Raw genomic sequence first — 21,579 nt, forward strand, 5'->3', positions numbered from 1 at the left:
CGTGCACTGAAAATGGAAAGTACAAGACGTCTAGCATTTTTCTACAATGCTATATGCTTCAAGCAACTTCAAGAAACTTCTAGCGTAAGTTTCTACCATTATATTGAGTGAAAGACGCTCTTGGATACCATATGACAAGTTTGCCAGTTGGTATTGCTGCAACAGCAACGGTACACCACTAACGTTATATAGTGTAGATAAGATGTGTGCGTTTGTACCTAGAGAAAAATTAAAGTATGCAGATAGGTTCGCAAGCCCTCCACTGCTTTTTTGGCCTGCGTGCTCTGTAGATTCGTCAGCGCGACTCGTGAGTGAATATTTCCGGAGCTGCTTTTGGTGCACCTTATGTGCGAGACGCAGAGGAACTTGTCACAGGCGTGCCAATCAATGCAAATGTTGCCGATTTTTGTGCTAGCAAGACAGTCACAAATATTTAGCACTTGTAACATAAAACTGGAATGCCTATTATATAGAACAAATTTTTGCTTATTTTTATGGCCCCCTTCGGGTGTTTTTATTTTGACAGTAATTCATAAGCACACTCGTTTGTCAAAGCCCGAATGTTCTCATGGCACTAGAAAAACGTGGAAGCACTGGCGGATGGAGTAAGAGCTATATATAAGAAAGGTCATGATTATGATGTTTATTTACTGCTGTACCTTTTGAAACAGGGAAATGGGGTGTAGAGGCACGGGTGTATAGGTACCTTTTACCGTATAAATGTCCGACGGCTGGCATTCCGATATCAGGAATTCTTCATCCCTTCAGGCTTCTCCCAATTCTGCCGTTTTTAGATATAACGGATAAGTAACTTATCAAAACTGGGGAATTTTAACATACACAGATCGTACACTCTTAGCTTACCGTTCCTTGGTGTCTGCAGAGCACCAACATGCTTGCGTCGCATATTTTCACAAGCTGCATAGTTTTTTCCAATGGGGCCTTAGTGATCCACATGCACTGCGTATCATATGTTTCCTGAAAATTTCAGGAATGTCTCTCACTTGGCTTGTCTTTGACGAACATGGCTCTTCTTGTTTACCCACCACCCTTTCTTCCCTGCGATAGTCACCACTTTTTCCTTTCTGCCTTTCATATCTGTCTCCTACATTGTCGCTGCCGCGAGCTAAAAGCCTGCAACCACAGCCACGCTTCGCTCCCCTGTTCGCATCGAGGCCTACGGCCATCGGTGACTGGGCAACCCACTCTTTCTTTTTTTTTTCCTGCGAAGGAGCGCGCTGCTGTTGCGAATTGGGTAGTTAGGGCATCCCGCCGCTAATAACACTGTTGCAAAACGGTTGTTTATGCATCCCATCGCTTTCATCACTGTTGTGAAACGGATGTCACAGCTTTCCATTGCTGCAGCCGCTGTTGCGACTTTCGGTAGCATTGTCTCGACTGGAGCCATCTCAGTCTCAGAGAGAAGACGAGCAGAGGAGCCGGAGCTGATAACAGGAACATTTATTTACAGTAACTTAGGTGATGAAGGTAGTGTGATATGTACTAAATGAATGATGGTAGCCTACTTGGAGCGTCTCGGCACTGGCGTTTTATAGCCTGGCTGTTCCCAAGATTCCCTGCAAGGAAAAACAATGTAGTTCAGAACAGTCCCATGATGAGGTAGTCCTCGTCTCCGGCATCAAAGAGGGAAGGTTAAACACCTCCTCTTCCCAACCTTTGAAAGAAGGAAGAGGCATGCCGAGTTCGTCGCACGGCGAGAGAGAAGCACTGCACAATGCGATAATACGCGCAACACAGCACAGGGCATTGATGATGTCTCCCACGTGCCAATCAGCTGTGTAGTTCAGTGCCGTGTTTACCGTATTTACCTGCATAATCGGCGCACTCGGATAATAGGTGCACCCCTTGTTTGGTCACAGGAAATTCGTTTTTTTAATTCCACGCAGAAGAAGCGCACCCCGAACTTGGCTGTGACGAAACAATTCTACCCCCCAGCGGTACAGTTGGAACGTGGTCCCCGTACCCTGAAGGAAAAAAAAGAAGGCAAATCGATGAGCAAATTAAAAAAAAAATTAAGTGCAATGACCTAACCAACGTGTTTGTCGAAATAAAACTTGGAAAAAAAAGCGTCCATGAGCGACAACAACAAAAAAAAAACGGCTATTCCATCAATTACTGATACCCCCTGAATCGCCACGCTCCTTGGAGGTCGTGTGTACAACGCCGGGGACTTGATCGCCATCACCACCATCAGAGAAAAAGAAAGAAACACCATTTTGCAAGCGGTGTGCGTATGTTGTGATCATGTATTCAACTTTGGTTCTACCATGGGGAAGTACGCAAGCTACACGGCTGGATTTAAACTGAAGGCAGTGCAGTACATGCCGGAGCACGGCAACCGGGCTGCCAGTAGGCATTTCGGTGTTGGAGAAACCAGCATTTGGTACTGAAGGGATCAAGAAGAAAAACTTAAGGGGACTAAGAAGACACGAGATTTCTGCGGTGCCAAGACCGGCAGGTATGTGAATGTCGAAAAGCAACTGGTCTGGCATATACGGGAGCTACGACAGGATGGCTGTGCTGTGTCATTGGATATTGTGCAGACTGAGGCGTGCAGAATAGCCTGAGTGCAGTGCATCGAAGCAAAGGAGTTCGAAGCCAGCTCCGGATGGACAACTCGTTTGCGGCGCCATGGCCTCGCACTGCGAAGGCGGACCACCTCGTGCCAGCGCTTGCCTGCAGCTTATGAGGACAAAGTGGTGGACTTCCACACCAATTTGTTATAAAGCTTTGACAGCAGAAAGACTTCATTTTGTCCCAGATTGGCAATGCTGATCAGACCCCCCCTCCCCCCCCCCCTGCTTTGATATGCCGCGGAACACGACAGTGGAGGAGAAAGGTGCACAGAGCGTCATCGACAGAACATCTGGTGCTGATACACAACGATGCATCGTAATGCTGGTGGTGACAGTGGATGGGCGCAAGCTACCACCTTACATTATTTTTAAGTATAAGACACTCCCAAAGGCAAATTTCTCTCAAGGAGTCTACGTCAGAGTCCAGAAAAAAGGCTGGGTGGTCTGTTGTTCCCGTCCATGCTTCTCCTGGACAGTTTTTGTGGCACCTAGTAGACCACATACGAGATGAGCTAAAGGAGCTGTGCACAGATCTTGCAGTGATTTCGGGTGGCCTCACATCGATACTGCAGACTTTGGACTTGTCCTTGAATAATCCTTTCAAGGACAATGTTCGAAGGCTGTATGTACACCGCCTGAATGGCTGGAGGATAACTTAGAAGTGTGGCAGCTTGGGCTAGTTGGTATGGCATGACGGAGGATAACATCAGCTGACTCCAGGTGGTAAGATGAAGAGGCTGCCTGTGGAAATGCTGTGCGCTTGGATCGTGGAAGCGTGGCAGGCGATCTCCGAAGAAGTCGCCAGGAAAGGCTTCAAGAAGACGGGTATCTCGAACACACTGGATGCCGGTTAGGATGACATGTTTTGGGGTGCAGATGATTCGAACACTGAAAACAAATCCCCGCTCGGTGAGGATGACTGTGGGCTCTCCGACTCGGACTCCGAATAGGGAAAAGGAAGAACACCTACGACTTTTGTGTAAATAAATTTTACGTGTGTGTGTGCAGTTGACGGTTCTCGCTTGTTCATTAAAAGGTACGTAGGTATGTCTGTTTTACGCTGAATTATTTGTAAATGATAAAGTCGCCTTTTACTTGAGAAATGTGCAGATTTAAAGCGCCAGAACAGAGACGAAAAAATTTTCTAAAATTTTACCTCACGTAATTGGCGCACCCCTAACTCCAGCCGGATTTTTTGAAAAGAAAAAAGTGCGCCTATTATGCGAGTAAATACGGTACTCATCTATAGGGCTTGTGGCGCCGGGCATACCACTTGCTTGAGGGAAACGTTTTCGGAGACGTATCCTAGGCGCTCAGTTCATTGTCGAGCGCACCCTGCTGAACAAAGCTGCGCAGAGTTGACCAGCTTTTCCAAGCAGCTCCAGCTACAAATATCATTTTCTAAGCCATCAAATGGTCAAGCGTATTCATAGAGGTTTTGACGAGGAGAGTCACCGGCCCTGCGAAATTCGCAGTACGACTGTTGTCTTTATGTCGATTCAAGATGTTGCTCTCGGCTGCTGACAACGGCTTTGCCAATCACAACTCGTGACAAAAGGAGCCGGCGACGTGGTATATTGCACAATTTTCCGTATTCGTTACCAACCGAAAAACAGACCCCGTGGTATTTGGGCGGCGACAACACTCCGTACACCCGATATGCGTGTTCGATATGGAGCGCTAAAGAAGCCGCCGGCTGGTTCTTTTCGGTGCTTTAATTGACAGGTATTTTGCAAACCCTGACTAGAATCTTTGTGCAACACTGACTGAAGAGAAGGATAGGGGAGCAGAGGCTTCTTGGGCTGTTTGAATGTGCGCTATGTGGTGAACGGCCCTGTGCTGAGCAGCAATAAATGCTCCAGAGAGATTTTCCTGCGGACATAACACTCCTAAATATCGAAGGCCATCACAATATTATGACGAGATAGACAAAATAAAGAAAGTAACAATGAGGGTGACGGCGCCCAGTGGGAGTTTGTACTTTCGACGCTAAATTGTTTAAGGCAGATTGTGTAGTTCTTCTTAATTCTACTCATGGCGTTATCCTGGGGATAGACTTTCTGAAATAATGTGGAGCCACTGTGGATTGCGAAGCTGGTGAAGTTTTACTGTGTGGTTTTTGTGAAGAGCCCACACGATGCCAACAAACTATCGTAGTCGTTTATGACATAGTTTTGCCGTCCCAGTCAATAGTTCAAGTGCCTGTTGATGTTTGTGGTATCACAGCAGATAATGTTGATGTTATAGTTCACCGAATCCAGCTGAGCTGTGTCAAGAAAGATTTGATTGTGCCGCATTGCGTGATTTCTACAAGTAGTGGCAAAGCCTTGGTATGGGTGGTCAACTCCTCTTCCGGGACGGTTGTACTGCCTGGTGCAACGAGGCTGGCTGTGTTTGAATTTGACGTCGGGAGCAACGTTAACATTGCAGTCATTAGCAACGACAGGAAAAAGAAAAATGCGTCTGATGTGGCTTGTCCTAGTGCTGACATTCGTCAGAGAAGAGACAAGCGTTAGTTCGGATTCTCTCCAGCCATGCATCTGTTTTTGATTTCGCACTCAATAGCCGCAGGATTTCTGCACCACCTTTACGCACTCGTCATGCAATTGATACTGGTTCCGCCCATCTCATTCGTTAGAGACCATACAGAGTAGCTCCATCGGAGCGTAAAGTTATTGCTGAGCAGGTGGAAGAAACGCTGTCTAAGAAAGTTATAGAAGAGTTGTCTAGCCCCTGGGCAGCACCAGTTATACTTGTAAAAAAGAAGGATGGATCTTGGAGGTTCTGTATAGACTACCGGCGGCTCAACTCAGTTTAAAAAAGGACGTATATCTGCTTCCCCGCATCGACAACGTTATTGATTGTTTGCACTCTGTTTGGTACTTTTCTTCCATAGACTTAAGATCTGCATCTTGGCAAATCCCTATGCACTCTGTCGATAAAGAAAAAACGGCTTTGATAACTCCACATGGTTTATTTGAATTTAACGTCATGCCATTTAGTCTATGTAATGCTCCAGCCAGGTTTGAGCGTTTTATGGACACAGTTTTCCGTGGCTTAAAATGGGAAGTATGTCTTTGCTATCTTGATGACGTTGTAATCTTTGGCCGCACGCTTGAAGAACACACTTGTCGACTTGATGTCCTTCTCACGTGCCATGAGAAAGCAGCACTTACCTTGAATTCCCAAAAGTACCATTTTGGTGATCGTGAAACTCTAGTTCTTGGCCATCTCGTAGACGAACACGGCGTTTGGCCTGATCTCCACAAAATCACCGCACTTTCCCTCAACCACGCTCTCTACAAGAACACTTGAAGCTTCCTGGTCCTGTGTTCGTATTTCCGGCGCTTTGTTCCTGGCTTCGCCGATGTTGCTGAGCCTCTTACTCATCTGCTCAACAAAGAGGTACTCTTCAAGTGGACAAAAGAGTGCGAGTCATCATTTTCGCAGCTGAAGCGTCTACTCACTTTTGGGCCTATTCTTCGTTATTTCGACGCATCTGCCCCAACTGAGGTTCACGGAATCGGTATCGGCACAGTATTGGTTCAGCGTCACGCCGCCACCGAACATGTCATTGCCTACGCGAGCCATTTTTTTAATAAAGCTGAGCGCAATTACACTGTTGCAGAGCAAGAATGTTTGGCAGCTGTCTTCGCCGTGTACAAGTTTAGACCGTACATCTATGACTGCCGATTCTCCATTGTCACAGACCACCACTCACTTTGTTGGCTCACTGGTCTACGAGATCCAACCGGTGGTCTTGCACGATGGGTGCTCCGTTTGCAAGAATATGACTTTGATGTTTGCTTCAAGAGTGGCTGCAATCGCGCGGACGCTGACCGGCTATCGGGATTTCCCCTTCCCACGACTGAATGTGACGCCGACAATTTAGACGACTGGCTGGCCGCTCTTGACTCGTGTTTTCCAGATTTGGAAGCGTTTCGTACAGAACAACGTGAAGACCGTTGTCTGGCTCCTTTTTTCTCATCTGCCATTGATAAGCCACATCAGAGCCCATTCTTCATGCAGGATGGCATTCTTTACAAGCGAAATTTCGCTGCAAAGGGGGCCCGCCTACTTTTGGTTGTCCCCAAATCATTGCGACCCAACGTGTTGCAAGTTATGCACGACGATCCAACATCTGGGCATATGGGGTTAGCCAAGACCTATCACCGCACACTGAAACTTTTCTACTGGCCCCGCATGCATCAGGCTACAGCTAAAATACGTGACCAGCTGTGAGCATTGTCAACGGTACAAGAGTCCAACAAGTGCGCCGCCATGATTTCTCCATCTCATACCGCCTCCGTGTTTTCCCTTTGAGGTCGTCAGTATTGACTTGATGGGCCCTTTTCCACGATCTGTCACTGGGAATCGCTGGATTATAGTCTGTGCAGACCACCTCACTCGGTATGCTGAAACCGCAGCGATCTCTGCTGCAACAGCCGATCACGTTTGTGACTTTCTGTTATGCTACATCATTCTTCAGCATGGGCCCTCTCGTGCCTTCATCAGCGACCGTGGACGGCAGTTTGTAGCCGACGTCGTGGAGGAGTTGATTCGCCGGTATGCTTTTCAGTTTCGTCACGCCACTTCATACCATCCAGAGAGCAACGGTCAGACTGAGCGTGTCAACAGGACGCTCATTAACATGCTTGCTATGTAGGTTGATTCCAAGCATAAAAACTGGGACGAAGTTTTACAGTTTATGACCTACGCCTACAACACTGCGCTACAAGAGACCACCGGCTTTAGTCCGTTTTACTTTCTCTACATCCGTGAGCCACGTACTACCCGCGACACAATTCTCCCGTTTTCAGAGCAAGGAAACGCATCCCTTGCAGAGACACTCTGTCGCTCAGAGGAGGCACGGTGTATCGCACGTCTCCGTACTTTCGCAGCCCAAGATCTTTCAAAGGCTCGCTACGATAAGCAACATCGACATGTGTCGTACAGCGAAAGTGATATGTTGTGGCTTTGGATTCCATATGGCAAAAGTGGCTTGTATCAAAAGTTTCTGGTCCGCTATACAGGTCCCTTCGTCGCTTTGTCGCGCCTTAGCGGCGTTATGTACGTGATATCACGCCTCACATTTTCTTGCCATCGCTCCAGGAAAACTGACGTCGTACATGTCGCCCACTTGAAGCCATACTACGCACGACACTAATTCACCCAGTGGGCATCGTCTGCAACGGGGGTAATGATACGGGACTTTCGTTGTAGTGGGGTAGAGGAAAAAGAAGTGAATGTGTGCTGTGCCAGCCAGGCCTGACTTCTGCAACCATTCATCATCCCGCTTGTACAATAAATATATCTCACCCGTAACGATATATATATATTGCAGCATTCAACCTGCAGAGAAGAGCTCGTGCAGCCAGAAAGGAAGACGAAGCTCTTGCCTGGTCCTCTTTACGAGCGCCTTTCATTTTAATTAAAGTGAGCTCTTCTATATCCGACTTCTGCTGTGTCTGCGTCGTGACACTGGTGGAGGAGCTGGGTACATGTCCAGGACACCTTCCAACAGCCCGGGATCAAGTGACCTACTACTGGTTATTAATTCTGCAGAGCTACTTGCAGAGCTACTATTATTCTGCAGAGCTATTGTACGCGGATGATGCAGCTTTGTTACGGGGGAAAATATGCAAGAAATTAAAACAAAAACAAATGCTGAACTAGCCAATATATCACATTGGTTCAAGGCAAATAAACTTACTGTCAACGCAAAAAAAAACAAAGCACATGATAATCAATTCCTGACATATGACAATAATTCTAGACAGCATTCAAATAAAGATAAATAATTATGCACTCGAACGCATCAATTAATTTAAATATCTAGGTGTAGTTATCGACAACCGTTTCCACTGGCAACCCAATATAAAATCGGTGTGCTTGATTCGGGCTGTCATACATTGTTGCAAGCGACAAATTATTTCGACCTTGCAATATTACGGATTTTGTACTTTTCTCTCATCCACTGTCATCTGTCCTACTGCATTGATTCATGGGGTTGGACCTACACTACATACCTGGAGCCTTTACGAAAACTACAGAAGCGCTCACTAAGAATAATAACGCACTCAAGCCACGATCATCCCAGCACACCCCTGTTTAGTGAACTACAAATTTTACCAATAGACAGCTTGCGTCAACAGAGAACAGCCATTGCCATTAATAATATCATAAGGTATAACCGTCCTGTTCATTCGTCCATTCTTTGCTCCTCATCCCGCCCTACGAGGAATACTGCTGCCGGTAATTTTAACCTTCCTCCCACAAACAACGTCTATGGAGAACGGCGTCTGCAGTTCGTCGTTACCAAAATCTGGAATAGATTGCCCCAGGATATAAAATTGGCTGTTAACTTTCCTCTAAAAATAAAAAAAAAACACTTCCTTGCAATCCTTAATGTGTCTCTGTAACCCCCTTAATAGTAACAAAATCGTTTAATCCTTGTATATAAGTACCACTATGTCCAGTGAAAGTTTACTGCGTAGTTGGTATTACTCATTGCCTTCTTTTGTTTGTGTATAAACATTACACGTTTCTGTTATCTTAGCAAGTTCGAGTATCTGAGTATATATGTCTGTACAATGCCTAACTTTCTTTACTATATCTGCAATGTTTAGCATCTTGTATCCTGGTTCAATGCCTTGTTCTATTGTTTTGCTACATGTGCTATTGTTGCCTTGTGCTATCGTTTGGATACTGTGCCATTTTGTATCCCATCATTGGACCCTATTCTAGCCTTTGGCTATGGGTCCAAACAGTTTTTTGATCTATCATTTTGGAATTGAAAATAAAGTGAAATGAAATGAAATGAAAAGTCCACAAAGACTTCCGCTTGTCGAAACGCCCGTTCACCGCACCAGCCGCTGCCTGTTAGGCCTGAGCCCAGAGTTCGGTCCTTGGACGAAAAACATGACCGCGCCCGGAAGCAGTTGCCCCGCCATGACTAGCCCAAGCACAACACAAGTGACTGCACCCCTAAAATTCCTGTGGACTTCCACGGCAACACATATGAGGACGCAGATGACTGGCTTGAGGAGTTCGAGTGCATAGCCAACGTTAACAAGTGGAACGCTGCACAGAAGTTAGGGTACGTCTATTTCTCTCTTCAAGACGGGGCTCGCACATAGTTCACGAATCGCGTGTGGTCAACGTGGGACGAGTTCTGACGGAAGTTCCTGGACACCTTTGCAAACACCTAAAGGCGGGAGCATTCACAACGATTCCTCGAATCACGTATTCAAAAGCCAAACGAATCTGTTGCTATGTTTGTTGAGGACATGGCTCGTCTCTTTCATCGAGCCGATCCCGATATACCCGAGAGCAGAAACATCAGCCACCTCATGCGTGGTGTTAAAGAGCAGCTCTTTACTGGTCTCGTGCGGAACCCACCTTCAAGCGTCGATGAATTTTCGAAGGAGGCGACCGCCATCGAACTTGCACTACAGCTACGCTACCGCCAGTACGACTGCCCAAACAACAGCGGACAAATCAGCGCAACCGCTGGGACAACTGTGACACCTGACGAGCGTTCTTTGCGTGACCTGATACGCCAAATTGTGCAAGAAGAGGTGAAGAAGCTCGCCGCCACACCGAATGACTGTGCGATTGCGTCGGTCACAGAAGTTGTTCGCCAAGAGATAAGGCAAGCGCTTTCACTTCCCGAGCCAAACACTGAAATAGTTGGGCCAACATATCCAGATATTCTCCGTCGACAGCCTAGATCTAATAAGCCGCCACCTCAGCAATACCACCAGCAACAGCCGCCGACAGTGCCTTGGTACTACAGGAAAACGTCGACGCCGATGCGACCTCCACTTTGAAAAACCGACATATGGCGCACCCCTGACTACAGGCCCCTGTGCTTCCATTGTGGGGAAGCAGGTCACATCGTGCGGTATTGTCCTCATCGCGTCGCTGGGTATCAAGGATTTCCGTCCACTACCCCTCGGCGCTATTTCGACGAAAGACGCAACATTGATACGAGCACGATGATCCCGCGAGACGTTTCTCCTGGGTTTCGGTCACGCTCGCCCTCTCCTGATCATTTTCCCCAATCTAATAGAGTTAGCATCACGGACATGGCGAGAGGAAGATCTCCCAGTCCACGCCGGGAAAACTAAAAGCAGCGACCTTTGGGGGAAGGTTGCGAATTGCCGGAGAGTTGAAAATCCCCCATTACCGCCGCACAAAGCGCCGCACATTTCGAATGAACCGACGAAAGACGAGATTGTCACCGCCGACATTACACTTTAAATTGACGGTCACGACGTGACGGCACTGGTCGACACTGGTGCGGACTTTTCAATAATGAGTGCTAATCTGGCTGACAAACTCAAGAAGGTGAAAATGGAATGGACGTGGCCGCAGATTAGAGAAGCCGGAGGTCAGCTGCTGACGCCTACCGGAAAGTGCACCGCACGAATCAAGATCGGGGATTCATCATTCGTCGCAACCTTCGTTATTCTCTCTGAATGTTGTAAACAGGCCATCTTGGGTATGGATTTCTCGCGGGAGTACAGTGCCATGATAAATATACCGGACGGTGTACTGACCTTCTCAGCGGACCATAGCGCAGCGCTGCAGCGCAAGCCCATGCATGTGATTGACGACGTGACCATTCCACCGCTGTCATGCCGCCTCGTCTCTGTCAGGTGTAACACGCAGCATACTGGAGAAGGTGTCGCGGAACAAGTATCTACGCTTTTACTTTCTCGAGGAATCGCTATTGCCAGAAGTCTCGTCAGTGTAGTGTCTGGGCAAGCAGAGGTCCTGTTGACGAACTTCAGCAACGAGCGTCGACACATTACAAAGGTTACCACAGGTGCATACTTCGAAGAAATTGTAGAATTCCGTGAGTGCTTCGCAGTGCAACAGGCAGAGATGCCGGCCGCTTCAACACCACTAACTGTCGACATGAGCACAGATTTATCGCCAGCGCAGAGGCAGAGTCTTCTAGATGTTCTCGGCCAATTTGAAGATTGTTTTTCATCGACCTCGAGGGTAAATCAAATGCCACTGACAAAGCACTGAATTGTAATGGAAGAGACGGCAAGACCAATTCGACAAAACCCATACCACGTGGCACCGAAAGAACGCGAAGCGATCCAAGAACAAGTCCAGAAAATGCTCGATGATGACATCATTCAGCCGTCAAAAAGCTCTTGGGCATCACCTGTAGTGCTAGTTGAGAAGAAAGACGACAGCTTACGCTTTTGTGTGGACTACCGCAAGCTGAACCGCGTGAACAAAGAAAGACGTATACCCATTACCGCGTATTGATGATTAGCTTGACAAGCTGAGGCATGCACGCTTCTTCTTGTCGATGGACCTAAAAAGCGGATATTGGCAAATCGAGGTCGATGAGCGGGACAGAGAAAAGACTGCTTTTGTTGCGCCTGACGGGCTTTACGAGTTTAAAGTCTCGCCCTTCAGATTGTGCTCAGCCCCAGCAACATTTCAGAGACTGATGGATACTGTCCTATCAGGCCTTAAGACGTGTCTGGTATACCTCGATGACGTCATTGTTTTCTCACCAACATTTAAGGAACATCTAAGACGGCTGCTATTAGTATTTCGATAAATACGGTCCGCTGGCTTAACGCTGAAACCTGAGAAATGTCATTTCGGTTTCGAGGAACTCCGATTCTTAGGACATGTGGTGAGTCATGAAGGTGTTCGTCCGGACCCCGACAAGATCGACGGCGTCGGAAAATTTCCGGTGCCAACAGATAAAAAGTCTGTAAAACGTTTTCTTGGCCTTTGCGCCTACTACTGCAGGTTTATCGCCAATTTCTCGCACATAGCGTCGCCCTTAACACGCATAACGAGAGACGATGTTCGATTTTTATGGGGCGAAGAGGAACAAGCAGCATTTGACGGTCTACGACAGCGCCTGCAGACACCACCTATGCTTGCTCACTTTGAGGAGGACGCTCCTACCATGATCCACACCGATGCCAGCAACGTAGGTTTAAGCGCTGTACTCGTCCAGTGGCAAGACTCAGCCGAGCGAGTGATTGCATATGCAAGTAGGATGCTTTCCCGTGCCGAGTCCCATTATTCCACAACGGAAAAGGAATGTCTTGCTATAGTATGGGCAATTCTGAAGTTTCACCCATATCTCTACGACCGTCCCTTCCACGTAGTCAGCGACCATCACTCCCTTGGCTGGCTGACCAACTTGAAGGACCCATCTGGTCGGCTTGCGCACTGGAGCTTACGCCTACAAGAATTCGATATGACGGTCGTCTATAAGTCGGGACGGCAGCACTCTGATGCCGATTGCTTATCCAGGTCGCCTATAAAGCAAGACAATGTCTCAGAAGATGATGACATGGCGTTTTTAGGAGTGGTCGACACGGTCTCCATTTCGTCTAAGCAGAAAGAAGACAGCGAGTTGCTTCCTCTTATTAATTTTCTTAACGACCAGTCTACAAGCGTTCCCAAGTCTACAAGCGTTCCCAAGGAGCCTGCCATCATTCTGCTTGCGCAGTGGTGTCCTATACAAGAACTTTTCCGCCAGCGGAAATGGCCACTTACTTGTCGTCCCGACATCCATTCGCGATGAGATCCTAAGCGCTTGCCACGGTGAGCCAACCTCCGGCCACATCGGATACACGTGCACATTAGCCAGAATCCAACAGAAGTACTACTGACCGAAGCTTTCAGGCACTGTAAAGCATTACGTCCGCACGTGCCTCGATTGTCAACGTCGAAAATCGCCACCTTTAAAACCAGCCGGATTGTTGCAACCAGTTCAAGTGCCCACCATGCCTTTTGCACAAATCGGAATGGACCTCCTTGGACCATTTCGCATACTAGAAACAAGTGGGTAATTGTCGCTACTGACTATCTTACTCGCTACGCAGAAACAAAGGCTTTATCAAGTGGAACCGCAGTAGAAGCGGCACGATTTTTGATTGAAAACATCGTTTTGAGGTATGGTGCTCCTAGAATTATAATAACGGACAGAAGTACCGCTTTCACGGCCATGCTCCTCAAGTCAGTGCTTGAGCTGAGTGGAACAGCGCATCGAAAAACTACCTCCTACCACCCACAAACCAACGGCTTAACAGAACGCCTCAACAAGACAATTGCTGGTATGCTGAGTATGTACATTGACGTCGATCATAAAAATTGGGACGACGTTCTACCATACGTGACGTTTACCAATAATACGGCGCAGCAGGAAACTAGACGAAGCACGCCATTTAGTCTTCTTTATGGCCATGAATTGACGACAATGCTTGATGCCATGTTGCTCCACGACTGCGATGATAGACACAGATGTTCAAGCCTTAACCCAAAGAGCTGAATAGGCGCGGCAGCTAGCACGCGTGCGAATCGCCTGGCAGCAGAGATACGACGCACAACGTTATGACCTGCGACACCAATACGTCACTTATCAACCAGGCGAGAAAGTGTGGGTCTGGAGCCCTATTTGCCGACGCGGCCTTTCTGAAAAGTTACTGAAGAAGTAGTTTGATCCCTACGATGTTGTACGGCGCCTAAGTGACGTGAATTATGAGGTCATCCATGACACTTCCTCGCGAACTCAAAAATCGGAAATCGTACACGTTGTGCGGATGAAGCCATATTGAAGTGAGCCAGTTGCATAATACGTCAACTACATACACCGCGTATTCTGTAGCCGAGCATCGGGACGATGCTCTTCCTGGAGGGAGGCAAATGCGGCATTCAACCTGCAGAGAAGAGCTCGCGCAGCCAGAAAGGAAGACGAAGCTTTTGCCCGGTCCTTTTTACGAGCGCCTATCATTTCAATTAAAGTGAGCTCTTCTATATCGGACTTCTGCTGTGTCTGCGTCGTCACAATACACACACACGCATGCACGCACACGTGCACACACGCACACACACACAGAGATATATATATATATATATATATATATATATATATATATATATATATATATATATATATATATATATATATATATAGATAGATAGATAGATAGATAGAGAGAGAGAGAGATTGTTATAGGAAGTATTAAGTTCAGGCCAGTCGCGTTAACGTGGCTCACAGCCCATAGGAATTTAGGACAACAGGGCAGCTCCGACTCAGTCCAACATGCAAGAACATCGTCGTTTTCGTACATTGTTTGGCACCCATGTTAGAAGGCGCCCCAATGTGAGTTGCGCCAAGATGTTGAAAAACCAACCAATCGTGCCAGAGGCATTTTTCTATACCCGGGACATTAGCCCGCTCGGCAAAGCACTATGCCGGTGATGGTAATGGTTAGGAAGGCGTGTCACTGTTGTAGCGCTCCAGGCGAGAAACATGTACAATGTCAGTTCTGGACGTATCAATCTATGAGTTTGTAGTCGGGGTGATCTCAAAGGGGACCGGTGTCACCTGACACATTGCATTCCTTCATTTAATGAAGTGAATACCCGAGCGTTTTCCTACCTGCTCTATTATAATTCTTGGGGAGGGCTTGTCCAAGGTTGACGCTGTAGGCAATGGAGACCAGGGCGAGCTCATTTTTGTCTCAATGAGGTAGGACCACATACTGCCTTGGGCTTGTTCTACTAGCGTACAGATATGCCCTGCAGTGAAAAAGATTACGTGTGCTCGATTTATGCATCTCGGCATGGCTCACTTCGCACTCATGTGCACAGGCCAAGAGGCGATGTAAGGTGTGGAAGTGGTGGTTGCTGTTATTGATCAATTGAAAAGTTTTAATCGAATAATTTGAATAATCAAAATGCTGAAATCAATTATGATTGATCAATTAATCATGCACCGCTAATTGCTGAATCATTTATCAATTTTATCATCTCTGTATACTAGATACAGTCTGGAAAGATTCGAGTTGTTCACAAGACCAACTATTTGTACTTTGTTGCTTCAAATAGTGGTGTTTTGTCAATGCCATATGTTATCGTTAACATATTAAAATGATGTTATGATAGCAATAGTAAACATGGGAAATTGTTTGAATTCACAGTAAAATTAGTTCACAAATGCTTTTTTTTTGCTCATCTTGAAATAGCACTGCTGGAACTGGTCACTGTTCAATGCCTGCCCTCCCTAGCAAGAATTCTGAGACTAGCACCAATTTTTTGATGTTATTATACCCATAAACATTTAATCTCAGACTCCTCCTTCTTGAGTGACAGTGGCTTGACAATTATCTCTCGTTTTGAATTGTTGGAATTTGCATTGTGTTTACTAAGACAATTTAAAACCTGAGATTATGTGTGGCAAAACTACAAGATTATGGGGCGTGCTAGAGTGAGGGTCTCTAATTTACATTTGACGGCCTGATGGGCATTTTTGTTTTCACCCACGTGAAAGTGCCAGCTACAGCATTCAGGGTCAGCAATCGGGCTTACCTGTTTTCTTGACCTCATTCAGTACTCGAGTGATTTTCTGTAGCTGCGCTTATTATAACCACATAATTGTATATTACGATGTGTAGATGCGATCATATGTTGGAACATCGAAGTCACAAAAGGAAAAAAAAAAAGTTTTCAAGACAAAGTAGTGAATAGATGCTAATGTATTATGTGCAGTATGGGTAGCATGAAAGGCAACGTGTATCTGCATTAATGGGTGAGCAGTTTGCCTTCACTACTTCTTTCTTCAGAACATGATTACGTTAGCCTTGCCTTGACCAATGTGCAAGAGAGGTTTTTATGGTATGAGCATTCAATGTAGACAGGGTCTGTGCAATGGTGTGCTTGTATAAGAGCAGGCATCTGCCTTTGCGTTGTCCTTATTTGTACTATTATCTGTCAATGTCTGTACATCTTACTTTGTCAAAATGAACATTGCAGTTTGATGAGGTTTTATTTTTATATTTCTTGATATTGGTTATATGATAATCATGCACTGTCTTTCTAGATGAAAATGGCAAAGAAATTTCATTATACAAATTCAAATGAACAAAGATTTCCAATGGCATTGCGGGCACATTTAGGAGTATTTGTGGCAAGGAAGAATTTTTATAGTATAGCCTGATACAGAACTTCACGTGCTAATATTGCAGGAGAGCAACTTACAGCCTATGGCAAAGTGTACCAGTGATTCTTCGGACAGCGTCGCAAGGTTCACGGGGGTATGTTAACATTTCACACTGTGCTCGTGATTATGTACTACTTTAATGAGTTATTTTGAACATGAAGGCACACAACTGTATTGTGATAGGGTAAACAGAACTAGCCCAGTGTTGGTAAGTCTTGATCATAAATAATGCCATAAAGTGTATGTGTCAAGCTTTCATTGAGCATGACTGCTTTCATCAGGGATTTTAGTCTCGAATGTTGCCCTAAAATGTACGATTGCACCACCTGAACGGGATATGTTTTTGCATGAAATTGATTTGATGCATATAGTAATTATGTGAGTGCATGCAACCTGTAACATGTAGAGTGTGTAAGCTTTTGTGAGAGTGCTAACTGTGCCCAATGATTGCTTTCACACAGCATACAGCATAGAATGTGCTAATGCATGTCAAAAATGGTATTAAATTGCTTGCTGTCTCTTCATAATGTTGTCAGCAACTGTGAAGCAAGTGGGCTGGACACACAGGGACAAAAAAAGACATTTTCGTCACAAGGTCGATGTCGCATTTATTTATTTATTTATTTATACTTATACCTACAGCGACGTCTGGGGGCATTGTTGTAGGGGGTTTACAAATTTAAAGTACATTTAAATCTGTGGGGACAAGTTGAATTGCACGGCACTCAAAAAAGAAAAACAAATCAAAAATACCTATATCACAGCATACAATATCATTGTGTAATCACATACTCCTTTAAAAGGGAAGGAAACGCTGTGGAAGGGGCGGTCACGATGTTTTTTGGAAGACTGATCCATTTGTGAATACTTTTAGGAAAAAAAGTATTCGTATACGTTGATGTTCGGCACATATATTCACACACTTTCAAAGGATGATCCCGTTGTGATGAGATGTATGTTGGTGGTCTGATGTATTTGTTTTTATCGATCCCAGTTTTCTCGTTTATTAGGTTGTAGAAACGACAAAGCCTGATATATTTACGCCTTGAGGAGAGTAACTGCCAACCAAGTGAACTAACAATTTCACTAGACCTTCTGGTGAAGTCGTAATCACCCGTCACAAACCGGGCGGCACGTTTCTGAATGCGCTCCAATGCATCAATATTTAACTTTGTGGCCGGGTCCCAGGCAGTGCAAGCATATTCTAAAATCGGGCGTACATTTGACACGTAAAGAACTTGTTTAAGAACAGAGGGGGCGGTTCTGAAATCGCCGCGTAGGAAGTTCAGCACGCGACTGGCTTTAACTGATACCATGCAAACATGATCATTCCACGATAGTGTGCTGTTGATGACAATGCCAAGATACTTATATTCATTTACCATGGATAATGGTATCCTTTCCATGAAGTAATTTGTGATAAAAGGCTGCTTTTTCTTGGTAAACATAACGACACAGCACTTTGACACGTTAAGCTGCATTTTCCACGTACTGCACCATGCTATTACTGAGTCAAGGTCTTTCTGCAGTTGTTCGGAATCTTGCATGCACTTAATTTCACGATATATGCAGCAGTCATCTGCGCACAACCTCACTTGACTGTCCACGCAATCAGCAAGATCATTGATATTGCCGCGAACGTAATAACAGACAGAGACGAAACGACGTCTTGCTTGCCCTCAGACCAGGACGCAAAAGCCCTCTTCTTTCTTCACTTCCAAGGGATTTCACCTACAGTTGATGGCTCATACCCATTACCTGTGACATTACTCCCTCTCCTCGAAAAGTATCAGCTCGATGCTGGTAATGAGCGTTGAGAAAACAAATGAGAAAAAAAAGATGCTATCATGGAACCCAACAACTCCGTCGTAAGGGAGAAAAAAAAATGGGCTGGCGTCCTAGAAGTACTCAATAAAGAAAGGAGTAAGTACACAAAACAATAAAAAAAAAACAAAGTGACAAAAAAAATAGTCATTGCATGGTAAGTTAGTCCACGTTCGATGGATGACGCGAGAAATATGGCTTGAGTCTTGACACGTGCACCACATCACTTTGTGGAAACCGACGGGAACGTCTTGAGGCGCCCTCAGGGAGAACTTCATACGTAACGTCACTGAGTCGGCGCAGAACTTTGTAAGGGCCGAAGTAGCGCCGAAGCAACTTCTCAGAGTGACCACGCTGTCGAATGGGAGTCCACACCCAAACTTCATCGCCTGGTTGGAAGGTAACCTCTCGGTGTGTAAGGTTGTAGCGGTGTGCGTCGGCAGTTTGGCGAGCCTGAATACGGCATCGGGCGAATTGACGGGCCTCCTCGGCGCGTTGAGCGAACAATTCAGCGTCCGTGTTGAACATGCTCAAGTTGTTGGGAAGGAGCATTGCGTCGAGCATTGTGGTGACCTCTCGACCATGAACTAAGCGAAATGGGGGGAAACCTGTACTCTCTTGGACTGCTGTATTGTAAGCAAAAGTTATGTAAGGGAGTATATCATCCCAGTTCTTGTGATCAACGGCCACATACATTGACAGCATATCTGCAATGGTCTTGTTCAACCGTTCAGTGAGTCCATTTGTTTGGGGGTGATAACCCGTGGTTTTCCGATGTTCTGTACCACTTAGTCTCAGCACTTCTTGAAGCATCTCTGCGGTGAAAGCTGTACCACGATCAGTAATTATCACAACTGGCGCTCCGTGACGAAGTACGATGCTGGTGACAAAAAACTGTGCGATTTCGGCTGCGGTAGCTTTGGGCAGGGCCTTTGTTTCGCTGTAACGCGTTAAATAATCGGTGGCAACCACAATCCACCGGTTTCCAGACGAAGAGGTGGGAAATGAGCCGAGCAAGTCAATGCCAATTTGATGGAATGGTGTCTTCGGCGTGGCGATAGGCTGTTATAGTCCTGCTGGTCAGACAGGTGGAGTCTTACGGCGTTGGCAGTCGCGGCATGTGCGGACGTACTGCTTGACTGTCTTCGCGAGGCGGGGCCAGTAGTATGAGCTGCGAATTCTTTCCAATGTGCGCGTGTAGCCAAGGTGTCCGGATGATGGTTCGTCGTGACAAGCATGTAAAATATCGTCCCGAAGAGAGGTCGGCGCAACCAGTAGGTAAGTAGCCTGGGTATGGTCGAAATTTTTCTTATAGAGGACTCCATCCCTGATGCAGAACGAGGCCAGCGAACGTGCAAAGTTTCGAGGAAGGCTGCGTTTTCGGCCTTCGAGGTAGTCAATCAGCGGGCTTAGCTCCATGTCGTCGCGTTGTTGTTGAGCCAAGTCGGTTTCTGACACAGAGGAAAGGAATGTATCGACCTCTTCAACGTCCGCGTTCGTACTTCGAATTGGTGCACGCGAGAGACAGTCAGCATCAGTGTGTTTGCGTCCTGACTTGTGAATGACTGTAACGTCAAATTCTTGCAGCCGAAGGCTCCAGCGTGCTAGACAACCGGAAGGGTCTTTGAGGTTGGCGAGCCAGCATAAAGAATGGTGGTCGCTAACTACCCTGAATGGTCGACCGTATAAATAAGGGTGAAACTTTGTTATAGCCCAAACAACGGCTAAGCATTCTTTTTCTGTTGCAGAGTAGTTTTTCTCTGCAGATGATAGTGTTCGACTTGCATAGGCAATCACGCGCTCTACGCCATTTTGCCATTGAACCAGTACAGCTCCAAGTCCGACGTTGCTGGCATCCGTGTGTAGCTCTGTGGCAGCGTTATCGTCAAAGTGACCGAGTACAGGTGGGGCTTGGAGATGGTTTCGTAGCGTGTCAAAGGCGTGATGCTGATCATGACCCCAAACAAACGGTACGCCGTCTTTCGTAAGTTCATTTAGCGGTTCAGCGATTTTAGAAAAGCCTTTGACGAAGCGTCTGTAATATGCGCAGAGTCCCAGAAATCGGCGGAGGTCGCGCTTGTTCGTTGGGACAGGAAATGCGGCAACAGCTTTCGTTTTCTCAGGGTCTGGGTGTATACCGGCGTTGCTGACGACGTGACCAAGAAATTTTAGTTCCTCGAATGCAAAGTGGCATTTCTCAGGTTTGAGAGAAAGTCCAGCTGTTCGAATCGCCTGAAGAACTGCCTGTAAGCGCTGGACGTGCTGCTCAAACGTGTCTGAGAAGGCGACCACATCGTCAAGGTAGACAAGACACGATTGCCATTTTAGCCCAGAAAGAACCGTGTCCATCATTCTTTGAAAAGTAGCTGGTGCCGAGCATAAGCCGAAGGGAAGGACCTTGAACTCATAGAGTCCGTCAGGAGTAATGAAGGCGGTCTTTTCGCGGTCGCGCTCATCAACAGATATTTGCCAATAGCCGCTGCGTAGATCCATGGAAGAAAAGTAACGAGCATTGCGAATGCGGTCCAGCGAGTCGTCTATTCGTGGTAAAGGATGCACGTCTTTCTTCGTGATCTTATCCAACTTTCGGTAGTAGACGCAAAATCGCAGAGTACCATCTTTTTTCTTTACTAACACAACAGGGGACGCCCAGGGACTGGTCGATGGCTGGATGACATCGTCCTTGAGCATCTGCTGGACTTGTTGGCGTATAACGTCTTGTTCTTTTTGCGAGACTCTGTAGGCATGCTGTCGAATGGGTCTCTCGGTAGGCTCGGTGATGATACGATGCTTCGCAAGCGGTGTTTGGTTAACTTTCGAAGTCGTAGCGAAGCAGTCCCGAAATGAGCCGAGTATCTTCAAAAGACGTTCCCGTTGTGCAGACGGTAGACCCTGGTTTACGTCGAGAGTGCTTGCAAATGTCATGGCGGAATCGTCGCACGACGAAAGAGCAGATAATATTGAGGGACCAGGGATGTCAGCAATATCCTCAAGGTATGCAATTGCAGTGTGTTTGGTAAGATGGCAATACTCCTCGCTGAAATTCGTGACGAATAGGCAAGCCTGCTTTCTACTGTGCTGAACAATACCTCGGGCAACGCAGATTTGTTGTGCAAAAAGTAGGGACAAATTTCCTTCTGCAATTACAGCATCGGGGAC

General features: G+C 46.4%; 1 protein-coding gene across 5 annotated transcripts in view; it reads left to right on the forward strand.

Annotated features, from left to right (window-relative positions):
- The window catches only part of mxt (Eukaryotic translation initiation factor mextil), a 172,346-nt gene that overhangs the window by 100,845 nt on the left and 49,922 nt on the right, over positions 1–21,579 (forward strand). For 4 of the 5 annotated variants that reach the window (XM_075877529.1, XM_075877532.1, XM_075877528.1 and 1 more), the window contains one exon: positions 16,622–16,690. The exons of the other annotated variant lie outside the window; for it this stretch is intronic. In XM_075877529.1, coding sequence (XP_075733644.1) covers positions 16,622–16,690 — 69 coding nt within the window. The remainder of the gene's footprint in view (positions 1–16,621; positions 16,691–21,579) is intronic. 5 annotated transcript variants of the gene reach the window in all.

The sequence above is a fragment of the Rhipicephalus microplus genome, chromosome X (assembly GCF_043290135.1).
Source record: "Rhipicephalus microplus isolate Deutch F79 chromosome X, USDA_Rmic, whole genome shotgun sequence".
NCBI lineage: Eukaryota > Metazoa > Arthropoda > Arachnida > Ixodida > Ixodidae > Rhipicephalus > Rhipicephalus microplus.